Source organism: Melanotaenia boesemani, chromosome 6 (assembly GCF_017639745.1).
Source record: "Melanotaenia boesemani isolate fMelBoe1 chromosome 6, fMelBoe1.pri, whole genome shotgun sequence".
In the NCBI taxonomy this organism is placed as follows: Eukaryota; Metazoa; Chordata; class Actinopteri; order Atheriniformes; family Melanotaeniidae; genus Melanotaenia; species Melanotaenia boesemani.
In genome coordinates this window covers 4,928,787-4,944,255 of record NC_055687.1, presented here as the reverse complement: position 1 = coordinate 4,944,255, position 15,469 = coordinate 4,928,787, and the positions used below count along the sequence as shown (strand labels likewise).

General features: G+C 44.6%; 3 protein-coding genes across 5 annotated transcripts in view; all 3 read right to left on the bottom strand.

The window, feature by feature from the left end:
* gabbr1a (gamma-aminobutyric acid (GABA) B receptor, 1a) overlaps window positions 1-1,229 on the bottom strand; it is a 139,479-nt gene extending 138,250 nt beyond the window's left edge. The window contains exon 1 of the mRNA XM_041987908.1: window positions 836-1,229. The gene's annotated coding sequence lies outside the window, so the exon portion shown is untranslated. The remainder of the gene's footprint in view (window positions 1-835) is intronic.
* A 520-nt stretch (window positions 1,230-1,749) lies between these two features.
* sh3bp5la (SH3-binding domain protein 5-like, a) lies at window positions 1,750-11,123 on the bottom strand. 2 transcript variants are annotated; one of them, XM_041988482.1, is made up of 6 exons: window positions 10,443-11,123; window positions 9,767-9,829; window positions 9,075-9,203; window positions 8,727-8,891; window positions 3,496-3,669; window positions 1,750-3,351 (listed from the first exon to the last, which is right to left on the bottom strand). In XM_041988482.1, exons 1-6 carry the CDS (start codon window positions 10,674-10,676, stop codon window positions 2,812-2,814), a joined length of 1,305 nt encoding a protein of 434 aa, XP_041844416.1. In that variant the 5' UTR covers window positions 10,677-11,123; the 3' UTR covers window positions 1,750-2,811. The 2 variants fall into 2 exon arrangements, with proteins under 2 accessions (XP_041844416.1, XP_041844417.1); XM_041988483.1 differs by having other exon boundaries at window positions 10,397-10,591.
* A 240-nt stretch (window positions 11,124-11,363) lies between these two features.
* On the bottom strand, window positions 11,364-14,136 carry mgat1a (alpha-1,3-mannosyl-glycoprotein 2-beta-N-acetylglucosaminyltransferase a). Of its 2 annotated transcripts, none has more exons than XM_041988537.1 (3): window positions 13,858-14,136; window positions 12,712-13,635; window positions 11,364-12,638 (listed from the first exon to the last, which is right to left on the bottom strand). In XM_041988537.1, the coding sequence occupies exons 2-3, from the start codon at window positions 13,324-13,326 to the stop codon at window positions 11,940-11,942; spliced, it is 1,314 nt and encodes a 437-aa protein (XP_041844471.1). In that variant the 5' UTR covers window positions 13,327-13,635; window positions 13,858-14,136; the 3' UTR covers window positions 11,364-11,939. The 2 variants fall into 2 exon arrangements, with proteins under 2 accessions (XP_041844471.1, XP_041844469.1); XM_041988535.1 differs by having other exon boundaries at window positions 13,916-14,136.
* Window positions 14,137-15,469: the final 1,333 nt, after the last annotated feature.

Below are 15,469 nucleotides of genomic sequence, written 5' to 3'. Positions count from 1 at the left end.
CCTCTCCATCAGCTGTAGCCGCAGTGGCACGGAGCTGACAGCAGGAAGGGGGCCTGTCAACCAGCTTGAAGGTGGTAATACAATTATGTCTTCAGCCTCGCGGACAGCGTTTTCACAGCGCAGATCACCACCGTCCATCCCACGGCCACCTCCACTGCTGATAACCACCTATACGCGCGCGCGCGCACACACACACACACACACACACACTGCCTACTTCCTTGTGTGTTAAGAATGCCGGGAGAGCTGATCCGGTCCGTTTCAGGACCACGGATAGCGCACAGCTCCTGTTCCACAAGCACGTCCTGGTCGACCCTGGACACGGTCACAGACACCAACCCGCATTTCGTGCACGGCTGAGCATGAACTACTGAGACGTGAGGGTCACAGTGAGGGTGCCACCAACCGTATGCTGCCGGTAGTTGCTTGTCGGCTGTTGACGAGGGAATCCGTGACGGCCTGTAGAGGAAGGCCGACCATATTAACGAGCCCGTATAGCCTCCATATGAACGGAGCTAGAAATAACATGCCATCTGTCCAAAGCAGCTGCGCGTCGCCTCAGCTGGCGTGAAAAATCTCACCGTCTCTTTCTGAAGCACATAAAGGTAAATGCAGACAGGATGGTCGTTTCCTGCAGGAAGAAACTCAAAAACAGGCCTGGATGTGTCCATCGAATATGCATGTCTTCTGCATTCAAAGCGAGCAGCGATTATGACATCTGTCCAGATTATCCGCAGTGTTTTTCTCCAGAAATGCGCCCTAAAAACTAAAAACTGCGACTAACAGCAATAGTAGCACGAACGCCTTGAAGTAAAGCTGTAGCATGTGTACTTACTATTAGTCCGATGAGCTCAGTCAAGATAAGAGTAAATCCTCCGGGTGGGACCCGCCAAGGAAAGCCCCGGTGTCGGATTATTTGGTACAAATGTGCATCTTTACAAATGATTTGTAGGTTATGGCTGTGTTAATATGGCTATACAGTAAATGTGCAATCTGCTCCGGGCGCAAACACAATCTTACAAAAGAATAAAATAAAACGGTAGACTATATTATTCGAATTATTTCACAATATTGCGGTTACGCGTAGCAAAAATGAAGAAATGCCAAAAATCATACGATAAATGAAAGAAAATAAAAGATACATGCACTGTACACAAACGCATCCACATAAACGACGGAACACCGATTCACCACACTCCCCTCCTTTTTTCTCTCCTCTCTACAATCTTGAGCTAATTCACGACGTCATCATGGAGACGTACCGTGCGTAACAGCCCCTCTCATGCGTTTATCCAACCCCCCTCCCCCGAAAACATGAAACACGCCACGGTCTGCGCCCACCACACCGATATATCATAATGAATCTAAAGAAGCAGCTTTGGATGGATGATAAGCGTGAGGATTTATCCCGCTGGGAATCATTACACCGCGGCAGGATGACACGCGCGCAGAGGCGCGGATATGGCGCTGTGGTTTTAACACTGCTAAGCCCCCCCCCCCAACCAAAAGCTCTTTGGAGCTTAAGTCAACGAAGCAGCAATCAGTCATTTCTCCAACATTGGTAGTCTACTCCATCACTGACTCGTAACATCCTCTTCCTTCTCTCCGTGATCAGCATCCTGCTTCATATTTTTACATCTGCTGAATAATTGAAGGGGAGCAGAGGAAGACACCCCCCCTCCCCCCGCCTCAGCATCAGCTTTCCAGCAGAAACTCCTCTCAGACACACATCAAATAAAAACAGACGAGTTCCGGGAGGTATGATCTGTTTATTGATTACTATGACAAATGAAAGGATGGGTGATGGATTGGGGTGGGGGTGGGGGTGGGGGGGTTACAGCAGAGGGTAAAGATGTCAGCATCACAGGTGGTGAGGTGCATGTTTCAGTTCAGCTGTGTCAATTATTTAAATACATGTGCAGGTAATCTGAACATCTATACAACTTTCCACATTATCTTCCAGGGCTGATAATTACAGACATTTACAAGTCAGACTGACGACAAAGTGCAGCAGAAAATAAAAAAATAAAATCAAAAATCTTTCAAGTGTCAGGAACGGAGTCCAATTCAGGATTATTAAAATAAAAAATTATAAAATGTCTCTCGATTGTTCTCTGAAGAGGTCTGGAGAGAGATCACCTTGTTGAGTGTCAAGGCACACTTTTTTTTTTAAACTCATTTAAAGGCAAACAAAAAGGGAATCAATGTAAACAACATCCAAATAACACAAATCGGGAGAGATACATTAAGACACAAGCATGATGGAGCTTCTTCATCCCAAACTTTCCCTCTGTGTTTTGGTGCATGCTTTCAGACTGAAGTCTACTTCAGGAATATTCAAAAAACCCATGTCTCTGCTGCAGATGCAGCCTCTTCCAGCACGTTCCAGGAGATAAATACATGCTGTCACTCTGCAGCACCAGAGAAAGGTTTTTGTCATCTTTCCTGACTTTGAGTGATCTCAGCGTGTCTGGAGAGGCCTGTGCGCCTCCACCTTGCAGCCAGCGCTGATGGGACTTGATGTGACTGGAAGGGGGGGGGGGGGTTCACCAGTCTCAGCAAATCAGATCAGCAATTAGCCTCAGAAGTAAGAAATGATGACTTTCTAAACACGTCTGCTCCAGAAACAACTTCTATCTTCAGAGGGAGTGAATTTTGGCTGCAGTTAACCTGAAGGGATGGAAGCTGGGGGTCTCTGTAGTGTTGACTGTGTTCAGCTTATAATAATGTGCGTATTTACATCCAGGTCTGTCTGAGCTAATTCTCCGTCTTAGACTTAGCTGCCGTCCTCCCTTTTGGCTCTGCATCCGTTCACAAGCTGAAGCTTCGGTGGTGCTGCTTGTAGAACTGTTGCTGGCGCTCTCTGGCACTCGTTTCTGTCAGCTTGTCTCTTTTATTCATCCCTGCCCCCCTCTCTCTCTCCCCTTCGTCCCCAGTTACGCTGCCCACATCGCTCAGGTCGCCGAGGTGCTCGATGGAGTCGTATTTCTCCAGGTCGGAAGCGATGGTCTGCAGGCTGAACACGGAGAGAGAATCCGACCCGGCTCGCTCCCTCTCCTTTTCGCTGTCCTTGTATCGCTCCACCAGCTGGATGGCGGCATCGGCTTGATCTTTCCCCATCGCGCTGCCACCGCAGGCTCCATCCTCCGTCTGAACCCTGGTGTCTGACTCGGCTCCGACAGGGGGGCTCCTCCCGGCGCAGACCGTGGGGTGTCCTCCCTCTGCCGGGTCTCCCCCCCTCTGGGCGTGGATCTGCTCGCTGATCTGCTCCAGGTTTCGCAGGGCGATGGAATAGCGAGTCTTCACTTTGGTCACTTGCTGCTCCAGCTGCAGGACTTTGGCTTTGTGCTCCTGGAGGTGAACGAACAGCCAACTTTAGTAAATCCATCTGAAACTCACAACACTGCAGCTTTGGAGCCACTTCAGCAGGATAATTACAGTTCAACTCAATTCTCTCATCAGGAAAGACAGCTCAGCTGTGTGGTTGTCTGTTACCTCCAGTATGTGGTTGAACTGGGCCTTGAGCTCAAAGTAAGGTTTGGACTTCAGGATGACTCTCTTCAGGGACTTGAGCAGCATCTGGACCCGAGCCTCGGCCTCCTGACAGGCATGTGTGACGCGCATGTGCTCCCTCTCACTGCGCAGTCGCTCCTCTTCCGCTTCATTTACCTGCCAGATGCACCAGGACACACACACACACGACATGTTTTGTTCAGAATAAATAAAATACCTTTTTTATAGTAGAAATGCTGTAAGGTGCTCAGTGTGTGGTTTGTTCTAACAAACTACTGGAGTTAACAGGACTGTGAACATCCACCAAATTTTAGGCTCATCTCACACACACACACACACACACACACACACACACACACACACACACACACACACACACACACACACACACACACACACACACACACACCATCTACTTCATCAGCTCCACCTGTTCAACAGCTTGTTAACGCAAATATCTAATCAGCCAATCACATGGCAGCATGTAGACATGGTGAAGAGGACTTGAACTGAGCATCAGAATGAGGAAGAAAGGGGAATTAAGTGACTTTGAACGTGGCATGGTTGTTGGTCTGAGTATTTACACACAACCATCTCCAGGGTTTCCAGAGAATGGTCTGAAGAAGAGAAAATATCCAGCAAGCAGAGGCCAGAGGAGAATGGACAGACTGGTTGGAGATGATAGAAAGAAAACAGGAAGTCAGATAAGCACTGGTTCCAACCAAAGTCTGCAGAGTATCATCTCTGAACACACAACACGTCCAGCCTTGAAGCAGATGGGCTACAGCAGCAGGAGAACACCGGGTGCCTCCTGCCAGCTAAGAACAGGAAACTAAGTTTACTGGCTGCTTCCAGCAGGATGATGCACCATGTCACAAAGATCCAATCACCTCCAACATCCATCGTCTCTATTAATTAATCATAAAAACCCCTCAATGCTCTCATTTTCCATGAAGGATTATGTCTGAACCATGTCGGCAGATCAGCACAACTCATGCCTGGAACATAAACGTGGTTATACAACATCCGTGTGCTGCCGCCTGTGCTGCTTTGTTTTCCTTCAGTGTGAACTGCAGAAGAGGAGCGCCGGAGTGGGACAGGACGACAGACGAAGGATTAACTTCTCCAAACATACTAAATCATCTTTGTTGGATTTTTGTTGGGTTTTTGTTGGGTTTTTTTTTTTGGGGGGGGGGGGGGGGGTCGGTCTAGAAAGAAAAAGGTCTGGGTGTCATTGTGGAGGACGGATCACCAGCCTGACATAAAGAGTTGCAGCAAAAGGAGGAAACGCACCACCTGCAGGATAACCAGCAGCTTAAGCCGTTTTTAGTCGTCAGCGAGCAACACTTGTATTATTATTAAGATACGGTATTTACATGTCAAACAGCAGCGATTCTGCTGAAGGACAGCTGGAAGTCCAGCTAGATGGTTTCCTGGGTTTAGAAATTCTTGAACTCAGACTGAAAATAAAATGGTGAAAAACATTTTTATAAAGTAGTTTCCAGAAAGAAGAAGGTTTCCCACATAGAGCAATGCGCCAGATTCCACCCCGAACCTCCTTAATGCAAGCAAGCATGAAGTCTGAATATTTTAAGAAATGTCTTTATTAGCTTTATTGGCGACTTGCAACTGGTCAGTGTGGATCAACCCACTCATCACTGATACGTGCACACACACTGACAGCTGATTTCCTCCTCTACATGCACAACGCACGAGGCCTATCAAAAGAAAACCTGAAGCAGCAGGATATTTGGTACAGAGAAGCCGGCTGACGACATCTGGAGCTTACCAAAGGGTAGTAGGATATACAGTGCTTAGAGACCTGCCCACCGATTACTGTAACTCAGCAAAGGTCATTTTAGCCTAAAGAAATTAACATTATTAATACTGAACATCCCGAAGTCAGCAAACAACGCAGAAAACAACGCAGAAAACAACGCAGAAAACAACGCGATTAGGATGAAGTGCAGTTCTAGTTGGTAGGCTAGGGTAGGCTACAGTAGGCTACATGCCTATACAGGGCACTTTATTCCACGGTGATTTTTTACTTTGCGCGTTTTGCGCAGACGTTGCTGCTCCGATCGCTCTGCGCTCTGTCCGCCACCTCCCCCCCTCCCTCTCCTGTTGCTCCCTCATGACGTGACTGTTGGTGATCAGCTGATCAGCTTCTCTGCTGCGCGTACCGTCTCTTATCATTCAGTTCATGCTGAGGAGGTGGAAACTAGAAGTAAACTGAAGTAGCAGGAGCCACAGCTGTGAAATCTGCTGATTATAAAACAGGCAGATGGATCGGATTCAGATTTCTAGTGAGAGTGAAAAAACAAGATGTAACCAGGGGACGTCTTCTATGATCCACTGGTTCACCTTTTGGGATCCATGAATGTGGAGAAGAGAAATTATGAACAGAAATAAATCATGGATTTAAAAGCAGGAGCAGGTCTTGAACAGGGTTGGGTTAAAAAAAAAATCGATTTACTGATTTGAAGCCATATAAATTAAATGAATCGAATATCGATTTACAAAACTTGGAGATCAATTTTTTATCTGTCCTCATTTCCGGTAACGTGACCCTGCTCTTGCGTGACGTACCGAGGGTCGGCAAGATCTTAGCATTTATACACGCAACTGGTTTCCTGTGGTGGGTCCGTCCAAAATCTGCTTCTCCTGCCAAGATGAGGTCAAGTTCAGATGTTTTCATTCACCAGTGTGGATTACATCCACCTGTGAAGTCTTTTGCAGTGTATGACCGCTCACACTAGCAGCTAATGCTAAGACTGCGGGTGCCGCCACAGGAAGTGATGTCAACACACACGTATGTACTTTGAAATAAATCTGATATGGTCATTTAAAGTCACATTTCCTCTAGAACAGATTTACACTTCGTCCTTTTATCAAACAGTAAACAGTCTGATGCAATTTATCTGGTTTCCATGACGGCATGTCGTAGCTGCTCTCTGTCCATCGCAGTGAGCACACACACAGCGATACCTGTGCACACACGGGTTTCCGTCAGAGTGCACGCGTCGGAAAACACGTCAACCAGTTGAAAAAAATCAGCCCAGTTTTCTAGACTCTCTCAGGCAGGTGGAGATGGAAGCATGTTGCTCCAGTGAGGAGCAGATGGAGGAGTTCTCCTGCTCCGGTGTTACGCCGATAGCGTCACGGTCGTCATGGCAACACACACAGACGAACAAGCTGAATGTTCATCATTCTAGGAATTTCTGAGTCGTACAACTTTAAATGGATCCAATATTCTTTGTAGGTGTTAACATCAGCGCGTTAGCTGAGATCTGAACTTTATTTAGAGCGACTCCACTGAATGAAACGCTTCATCAGCACATTTCACCTGTTTAACTTTTTCTTAAGGCTGTCAAAAAAAACATGTTAACGGTGGTAAATAATTTATGTAATTAACTGTGTTAAAAGCACCCATCATCAATGACTGCGAGACACCGAGGTCTCTAAAGGCAACATGGAAAAAGTAAGTCAGCTGACTATGCATGGATTTGAGGGCATCAAACTCGTGGGAGATGAGGATGTCACCGTGTGGTTTGGTAAGCTCACTGTGAAAGAAAACTTTAAACAGAGTGGTTCGCTCTGCTCACAGGACAATAGGCTGCGACCTGCCAGTCCTGGAGGACATTTACAAATCTAGATTCTTAACATTTTTACAGATCATCAATGATCCCTCTGGCCACCCTGCTACAGAGATGTTCCACCTCCTGCCCTCAGGAAAAAGATTTTAAATGCATCACATCTCATCATATTAAGTTTTTTTCCTCAAGCTGTCATGACTTTGAACAATACACTTTGAAATACCTCAGAAATGACCTCTTTTACTGCTGTTTATTTATACAGTGTTTTTAGGACGTGCCCATGTGTTTATTTTAGGCTTGTGTTTCGTATGTTTGGTCTTTTAAATGTTGACACTTTGAGCTCTTCGCAACTGTTTTCCAATGTGGTTTCTTATACTGCAAATGGCAAATAAACTGAACTTTAACACCCTAACATTACTGGTGAGGGGGTTCAACACCGGCACTTTTCTCGCATTAAAAAAAAAAAAAACTTCTGAGGAGGAGAGGAATGCGTGCTGCATTCACTGACCCCTTGGGAAGGGAAGCTAGTTTACGCTTAATATCTGTTAGCAATTCATTACCTCCAGCCATGCCTTTCTATGCAGATAAATGATAGTAAAATAGGTATTTCATCTATTTTAGTTAAATACCTAACCGCCACGACACCACATTTCATTCCCTCACCAGAAGCACCACAGACCTGGTCTGTGGGAAACACTGAGAAGCTCCCAAGTCCAGGTACAAGTTGGTTATTTGACTTTGTTTTTATATTATTTTGTTATGTTGGGTTCAAAAGAAATAAATAAAACTTAAAGACCTATAAGGAGTGTTCATGTACGCTCGTGACTTTGTGCTTTATAGTGTAGGAAATTAATGCAAAGTAATCGTTATAATAGTAAAATTGCAATAATTTCTTAGACGTTATCATAACAAGAATATCTATAATAGTGACATTGCTTTCTTGGAACATGACGATGAGTTCATTGGACTCCAACGGCCTCCACAATCACCAGATCTGGATCCAGTAGAGCAGCTTTGGGATGTGGTGGAACGGGAGATTGGCATGGATGCAGCAGCTGTGTGATGCTGTCATGTCAATATGGAGCAAAACCTCTGAGTAAGGTTTCCGGCACCTTGTTCAATCTATCACACCAAGATATAAAGAGGATCTAGCCTGGTACTAGGAGGTGGACCTGATCAAGTGGCAGATATTTTGGTTTGCACAGACACATCCTTCCTGCCTACACTCCAATCATACAGATGCAGAGCAAAACTCACTTACTTTTTATAAGTGCTCTGTAACTTTAAGGCCAGTAAAGGAAGAAAATCTTCTTCGCTCCTTGACATAACTGTGCACTACCTCAAACATTACAGAAGTCTTATTATCTGACTCTCAGGAGTAAAGAAAACACCACCTGTACTACAAAGCAACCCGATTCAGCAGACGGAGTTAAAAGCTATTTCTTCAGCCAGCCGATCAAAACAATCTGTTTGAATGTTGCCAAAACCGCCAAAAAAATCAATAACAACTGTATGTGTAACAAAGCAGTGAGGTCATGTAGATGAGTGAAACACAAAAAAAGAGCATCTCCTTCAACAAGAGGCTGTTTCTACTGTGTGCCTCGTCTTCTGTGTTACCTTGGCGGTGGCGTGGTTGAGCATCTCCTGCCAGGTGGGATCCAGAGTGTTCCTGCCGTCAGCCAGCAGGCCCTGCTCTGCCACGTAAACCATCTCCCTGGCAGCTGTGTGCATGGAAACGGCCCGCTCGTAGCTCAGAGCTGCCTTCTGGGTCTCCTGCTGTGCCTACAGAGAGCAGACAAACTTTCACAGGCTGCAGAAGGGAAACATGACAAGGACACAACTCAACAACTCAGCTACACCCAAGTAGTCCAACTTTACCTTTTCATTAAATGTCAAGACCATGTTCAGTTCAGAGAATGTGCTACCGGCTAAGGTTACCAAAGGAAATATAATATTTCTTAATACCTCCTTTGCGAGGCGGCGGGCTTCATAATACGGTCGTGCTTTTTCTATGCAGCTACCCAGCTGAGAGCTCTGAGCATTCAGCTTCCTGGCAGACTCGGTGAGGATCTTCCGGTAGCCTGATCTGGCATCCTGGAGCGGTAATGCAGGAAAATGAGAAAATTAGATTCACCTGCGTTGGAACAAATGACCACATTTCATGCAAGAGAAGAGCTGGAAGTAAACAATGAACAGCTTCCCTGCACACAAAATGCCAAACTACCAGCTACAATATATTTTTTGTTTCCCAAGAGCTCCATTCTTTTTCTCCCAGCCACGGCGCTTTACATATTCTGAAAACCAAATTTTAATATTGATTAGTGCTTTCAGGGTACAGACTCAGAAGCAATTCCCAGAGTGATGGTACATATTTTTTCCATTTATAATGAGCTTGCATTATATTAATCATTTATATTAATCTCGGTTTGAAAAAGCCTCATTAAACAAGTGTATATTTAAACATGGGAGGCAGCAAGACATTTTTATTATATTTTGTTTCAGGAGAAGTGGGAAAATAGTGGAAATCTGATCATATTTGGATTAATTTGCTTGATCAACAGTCCAAACACACACAATCAGCTCAAAATGACAGAAAAAGAGAAAAGAAGCTACAAAATTATTCTGCCCATAAATAGTAAATAGTAATCTGTACTTACATCTAACTGCAGTTCCAGTCTGTTGATTTCTGCACTGGCCTCATTGAGGTGCTCCAACTCTTCCTGTTACATTAAACAACAGAAATAGTCGCTTGATAAAAAGTCAGCTGTAGCTCAGGAGGAAGAGCAGCCATCTTCTAACCGCAGGTCGGTGGATCGATTCCAGGCTTCCCCTGACTGCATGCCTAAGCATCCCTGGGCAAGACACTGAACCTGGCATTGCCTCCCTATGTGTGTGTGTGTGTGTGTGTGTGAATGGGACATGCAGAGTAAAGCACTTTGAGTAGTCAAGCTGACTGGAAAAGCGCTATAATACTAAAAATGGATTTATTGTAAATTCTTACTATAGTTAAGATGTATTGGGCATGTAATAATTTTAATAAAGAACAAATAAAGTGCATTTGACATTTGTGATAGATACATATAATGAGTTTTGACCAGAGAACTGGATTAGCACAGATTATTGTAAAATGTAATTAACGTAAAGTACTCTGAATAATTAATAGCATGTTTTAGTCTGACTCACTGCTACATCCACGTTAGCCCCAACAGGAAGCTATCAACAAATACCCACCAAGCTGCTGTGAGCAACAATTACAACAATTAAAAATGTCTGCGTCTAACAGCTACCTGTGTGGATGAAGGGGAAAGAACAAAAAGGGGCTGGTTGTCGCACCTGGATCCGGGGATCCAGCTCTTCTTCGTGTGGACTGCGTAACAGCTCCGCGCCGCTTTTTTGTTTTCCGCTTTCACCTTCCTCGCAGGTGTGCCTGAGCGACGTCTCAGCTGTTGATTCTTTAGTTTCAGCACCTCTGACCTCCTCATCCGCCCCGGGGATAACATCCCCCCATTCCCCCGCATCAGACTCCCCGGAACCGGCGGGGCTTTCACGCAAGTCGCCTGGCTCCATTCCAGGCCGCACGATTTCGCAAGCAGTAACTTTTAAGGTCCTTCCCCACGCAGACTCAGCTTGTTTCCTTAAGAGACCCGGTCCACTTTGCAGCGACTAAACGGAATCAGAAAATTTTTCCAGCGATAACAAGAGCTGAGTTTGCGATAACAGCCATATTACACCACACCGAAACCCGACCCCACTGCAGCTAGCTTAGCTTAGCGTGCTAATTTGCTAACGCCGTTAATAAAAACGTAACGGCTGCTTTACAGAAGAGGTAAGAATGAACAGCTGCCTTCAGCCGCAAATCAGAAGGTTTGTCACTAAGACCTCCCGTCAAGTGCCCTTTGTCATCCATCCTTACCGGCACTTATCACTATAGCTAGGCTAGCTAGCTTGCGGCTTCAGCCTCACCTCATCACCAATGAAGTAAACAGAACACTTACTTGACTGGCTGCAGCGTTTGAGACAAGACGGCCACCGTAGACACGGTAACGCTTATCTTCACGATCTTTTTACATGATTTTAAATAAGTATTTCTTTATAGGACTACGCAACACAGCTGGTGTTTGGGGAACTCAAATTAAAATCACGTGCGGATTTTATATTTAATAATCAAGAGTTGTTTTTATAATCATAAACTAATAAATCAAATAAGTAAATATCTTATTCACGAGTGAAAGTGAGCAAAAAGCAAAATTTGGATAGATTTGTTTATTGAAAAATATGCAAATGTACTCAGATGTAGTTGTTTGTAAAATGACAAACCCTACAGAAATATTTTATAGGAGAATAAAAAAAAAATCATATGAAACACAATTTAGAACTGATTTCCACAGAAGACAAACAATCACGATCAAATCACAGATTATACTGCAGTATTAACCAACCACTGACACTAAAACCAAGCATACCACAGATTGTATCTTTAAATGTATTTGGTCATGGTCTACCATAAACTGCAAATAATTTAAAGAAAAAAAGGCAAATTAGGTTACTGCATCAAATGCATTAATGAATGTGCACAATTAGCATCATATAAAAATAAATCTCTGGTGAATTACAGCAGATTTGCCTAATTCACTGTTCAGGCTGCTTCCGACACAGGGAGTAATGAAAACGACCTGAGTAGCATTGGCAATAATCCCTACCAGGGACAATAAATTCTGCATTTTAATGACAGAATTAGAAAAATCACTTTCATCTTTGGTCTGGAAAGCCTTTACCTAACAGATTTTTAGAGACACCAAAAGGCTGCAGCATGTAGGGGTGCAGAGATCATCAGCTCCAGCTGGGATCATACTGAGTCCATCCTGGAGGCGGAGCCAAGTAAATTCTCCTTCCTTTGAAGAAGAAGCTGACAACCCCTCTGTAACCTGTCCTTGGCACGCCAGACTTCAAGTCATCCATGATTCCCAGGTTTTTAGTGAGCATTTTGAAACTGTCCTTGCTTGAGTACTGGAGGCGGAAAGGCCCCGGTCCTTTAAGAAGGCCCTGCTTCACATCTTCATATGTAACCACAGGTGCATTGTAAACTTCCTTATCAAAACTCTGTCTGTACGTCTCCTCCTTCAAGTAACTTAAGTCCAGCTGAGTGAAAGGCACAGACTCGCTATTAAGTTTAATGTAGCGCAGGTATTTGTCGTAGAACTGACCCAGACTCACGCCCTGACGGCCAAATGTTAAAGTGCGTGAGATCTCTGGCCGTATACAGGCACGTTCGCGGCGCTGCTCGGGCTGACGCATCCAGTCGTCCCAGAATGACGCAGGCCACTTGGGCTCCAACTCCTCCCACACCTCCCTGAGGAGCATCCACCCCAGACCGGGAAAGAAGTCTGTCCGGTACAGCAGGTCTGCCTTGCCAGGGTCCACGTAGCCATCCCTGCCGTTGTCATTCCAGGCCGAGACACACCACAGACTGGGGTCAGATTTAAGGAGTGGCAGCAGGGCTTGAAAATACTCAAAGAAGTCTGGCGCCACCTGGAGTACAAGATGAGTTTAATACAGGAAAATGGACATTTAAAACAGGCTGTAATTAGAGTAATCTACTAACCTCCAAGTCATCTTCTACAACCACAACAGAGGAATGGGAGAGCTCCTTGAAAACTTGGTTGAGAGCCCAGCGGTAATGCCTGGAGATCTTGTAGTAACCCTGAAACTTCTTGTGCTCTGGCCGCACTGGGATGTCTGACAAATCCGGCTGTTTCAAATGAGTTACATTATTCCCATAAGAGCGAATCACCTCAGCCGTGTCGGCATGCCCACAGTCCTGACTCACAATGATGGGGTAGAGCTCTGACGAGGGCCGGTGCTGGAGGAGTTTGTCCAGGCAGCGCCTCACGGTGACCCTGTTACAGGCGATGACCAGGATGGGGATGACGGGCTGACTGGGGGCGACGGCCTTCCCGTTATGTCTCTTCGACTGCTCCCACAGTGTCTGAATTTGGAACAGGACTTTCTTTTGCTGCTCCAGCTCTTCTTCCAACTCGTCTGCTACTCGGATCAAATCTCCCACCATGTCGCCCGTGGGGTCCTCGGCCACTTCTTGCTCTCCCTTTTCCAGCTGGCTCGACGGAGGCCTGCCCCACAGCATAAGCACCAGTATGGCATTCCAGGTGACAAACAGGAATGCTCCACAAAATATGAGGCAGCCTCTTTTGCGGATCATGGCACAGAGATTTGGGAAGTGGTGGGCAGGGGAGGAAGGGGGTGGGGGTTCGGGAGGACTGGGTGTGAATAAAAAGAGCTGTCCTTGTTACAGACAAAAGGAAAGGGATATGGGAAGGGCTACCTGACTCCTCTGTCATCAAAAGTACATGATTATAGATATAGTTGCTTCACTGTGCAGTTATTACAGTTATTAAGACACAAATCAGTGCCAGTGAAGGAGAAAATGGATGAAATGTGACAAAGAACACAACTCATCCTGGAGTATAGTTGAAAAAGGTAGATGTTAATATTAAAAATCCTCCATGATCTGAAAAATAAGAACAAAATGGGTAAATAATACCAATGCCTTAATGAATATACTGTAATATATGTTCTTAAATATTTGATTTTTGTTAACATCAGACAAACTGTGCCTGCCTTCATTTCCTCCACGAGGACAAATAAAGTTGTTATAACTTTCAATAAAACATGCAAACGGAGTTTAAGTGATGATTCATCCAACTGTCAATTATCGATTTTTTCTTATCACCTGTGGCTGCCGCGAGCTCGGTCTAATTCCGGGCAGCGTGTAGAAATTAGCCCCTTACCATGACAAAGCGCCAACTTCCACCTCGCGCGAGCATTTCTTAGATAACAACCGGCGAAGTTAAACGGTGAGCCGCTCTCCTGTTAAGACGTCCGCAAAAAAGGGGCAACTTTTCGCCTCTGAGCGCCTGTTGTTTGTCACACAGCTGAAACCGAGAAAAGGAGGAGGAGAAGTAACACGCCGACTTCCTGGTTTGAGGGGAGACACGGAAGTCCCGCCCTAACCGTCACCTTGAGAAGTTACGCAACACTGGACGCGCGAGCTTCTCTCCGTGGAACTAATTAAAAACAGCTGCCTTTGATGTGTCTACTGATTTATTGTTTGCTTTCACACACTGACGCCTCGACATACCTCTACGTTAAGACATGGAAACTGTGGGTCTTAATTTGTTTAATACCTCCTTCTGCTCGAGCTGCAGAGAATCTTTTGCATGTGTCTCACGTGTCTGGAAGGAATGAAGGCAAATGTAGGATGTTTATTTGTTTAGCACACCTATGACAAACAGTGAATTGGCTAATAATCACTGCAACTGTTTTATGCACCACAAAACTCACCAAACTGCAAAATGTGTCATATAATTACATTTTTAAAACTGGAAATAAGGTTTTCGTTAGTTTTACTGCAACTTCAAACCAGCAAAAGTTTGGATGACGTGGAGTACCAGTACAAAAGCAGAAACATTCATCTTAAAAGCCATCAAAATAATTTAATTATTTAATACGTTATTCTAGCATTTCAGACCTACATGATACAGTTTTAAACAGGGGCTATTAATCATGATTTGACAGGGTTAAAAGGAAAGTTGCTTGTGTGTTTTTATATTAAATCTATGTGTGTATAGATTCACCAAATCTCGTGATAACTGAAAGGCCTCATTATGTCCTGTAACCTATCATGATATAACAGGACAAAGGCTCCCTTCTCTAAAACCAGCAGATGCACACCCTGAGCAGAGCACCTGGGTGAGGCAGAGCAAGACCACACATTTAAATAAACGATTACAACTTTTACTTCTTCTTTTCAAACACAATACCACAGTAACAGACTAATACACACAACGACTGGAGACTTTATCATAGGCTGGACTTGTACAAGTTAACACCACAAATAACAACAACAACAACAAAAACAGTAATAATAATAATAATAATAATAATAATGGGTAAAAAAAGCTGTTCAGCCTAACAATTATACATTCACCAATCACCAGAATGAGCAGCTGTACGTGGGTCAACATAGAAGAAATAACTATAAGAAATAGAATAAGTAATAACAAGTAAAAGGTCAGTCATATAAAATGGGCTGCAACAGGTACCAAGTTGAAGAATCTTTATTATCCTTTGGGGACAATTAGTTTTACAGCCAGTAACAACATGTATAATAAAACAACAGACACATTATATCACAACAAATCAGTTAAAAACCTGATTGCTGTAGGAATAAATGAATCTTTCAGTCTTTTTGTGCTACAGCTGGGCAGCGGGTATCTATGTCCAGAAGGATCTGACCTGGTCCTGCGGTGGGTGTTCTGGATCTGACAGGCTCAGTCTGGCTT

Bases quoted from the DNA above. Each gene is read 5' to 3' on its own strand.
- sh3bp5la (XM_041988482.1), bottom strand. From the start codon at position 10,676: ATGGAGCCAGGCGACTTGCGTGAAAGCCCCGCCGGTTCCGGGGAGTCT. The intron at 9,830-10,442 runs GTGCGACAACCA...TTAATGTAACAG, and splicing joins AGCTGGATCCCCGGATCCAG to GAAGAGTTGGAGCACCTCAA. The intron at 3,352-3,495 runs GTAACAGACAAC...GTTCACCTCCAG, and splicing joins AGTTCAACCACATACTGGAG to GAGCACAAAGCCAAAGTCCT.
- mgat1a (XM_041988537.1), bottom strand. From the start codon at position 13,326: ATGATCCGCAAAAGAGGCTGCCTCATATTTTGTGGAGCATTCCTGTTT. The intron at 12,639-12,711 runs GTTAGTAGATTA...CTTGTACTCCAG, and splicing joins TTGTAGAAGATGACTTGGAG to GTGGCGCCAGACTTCTTTGA.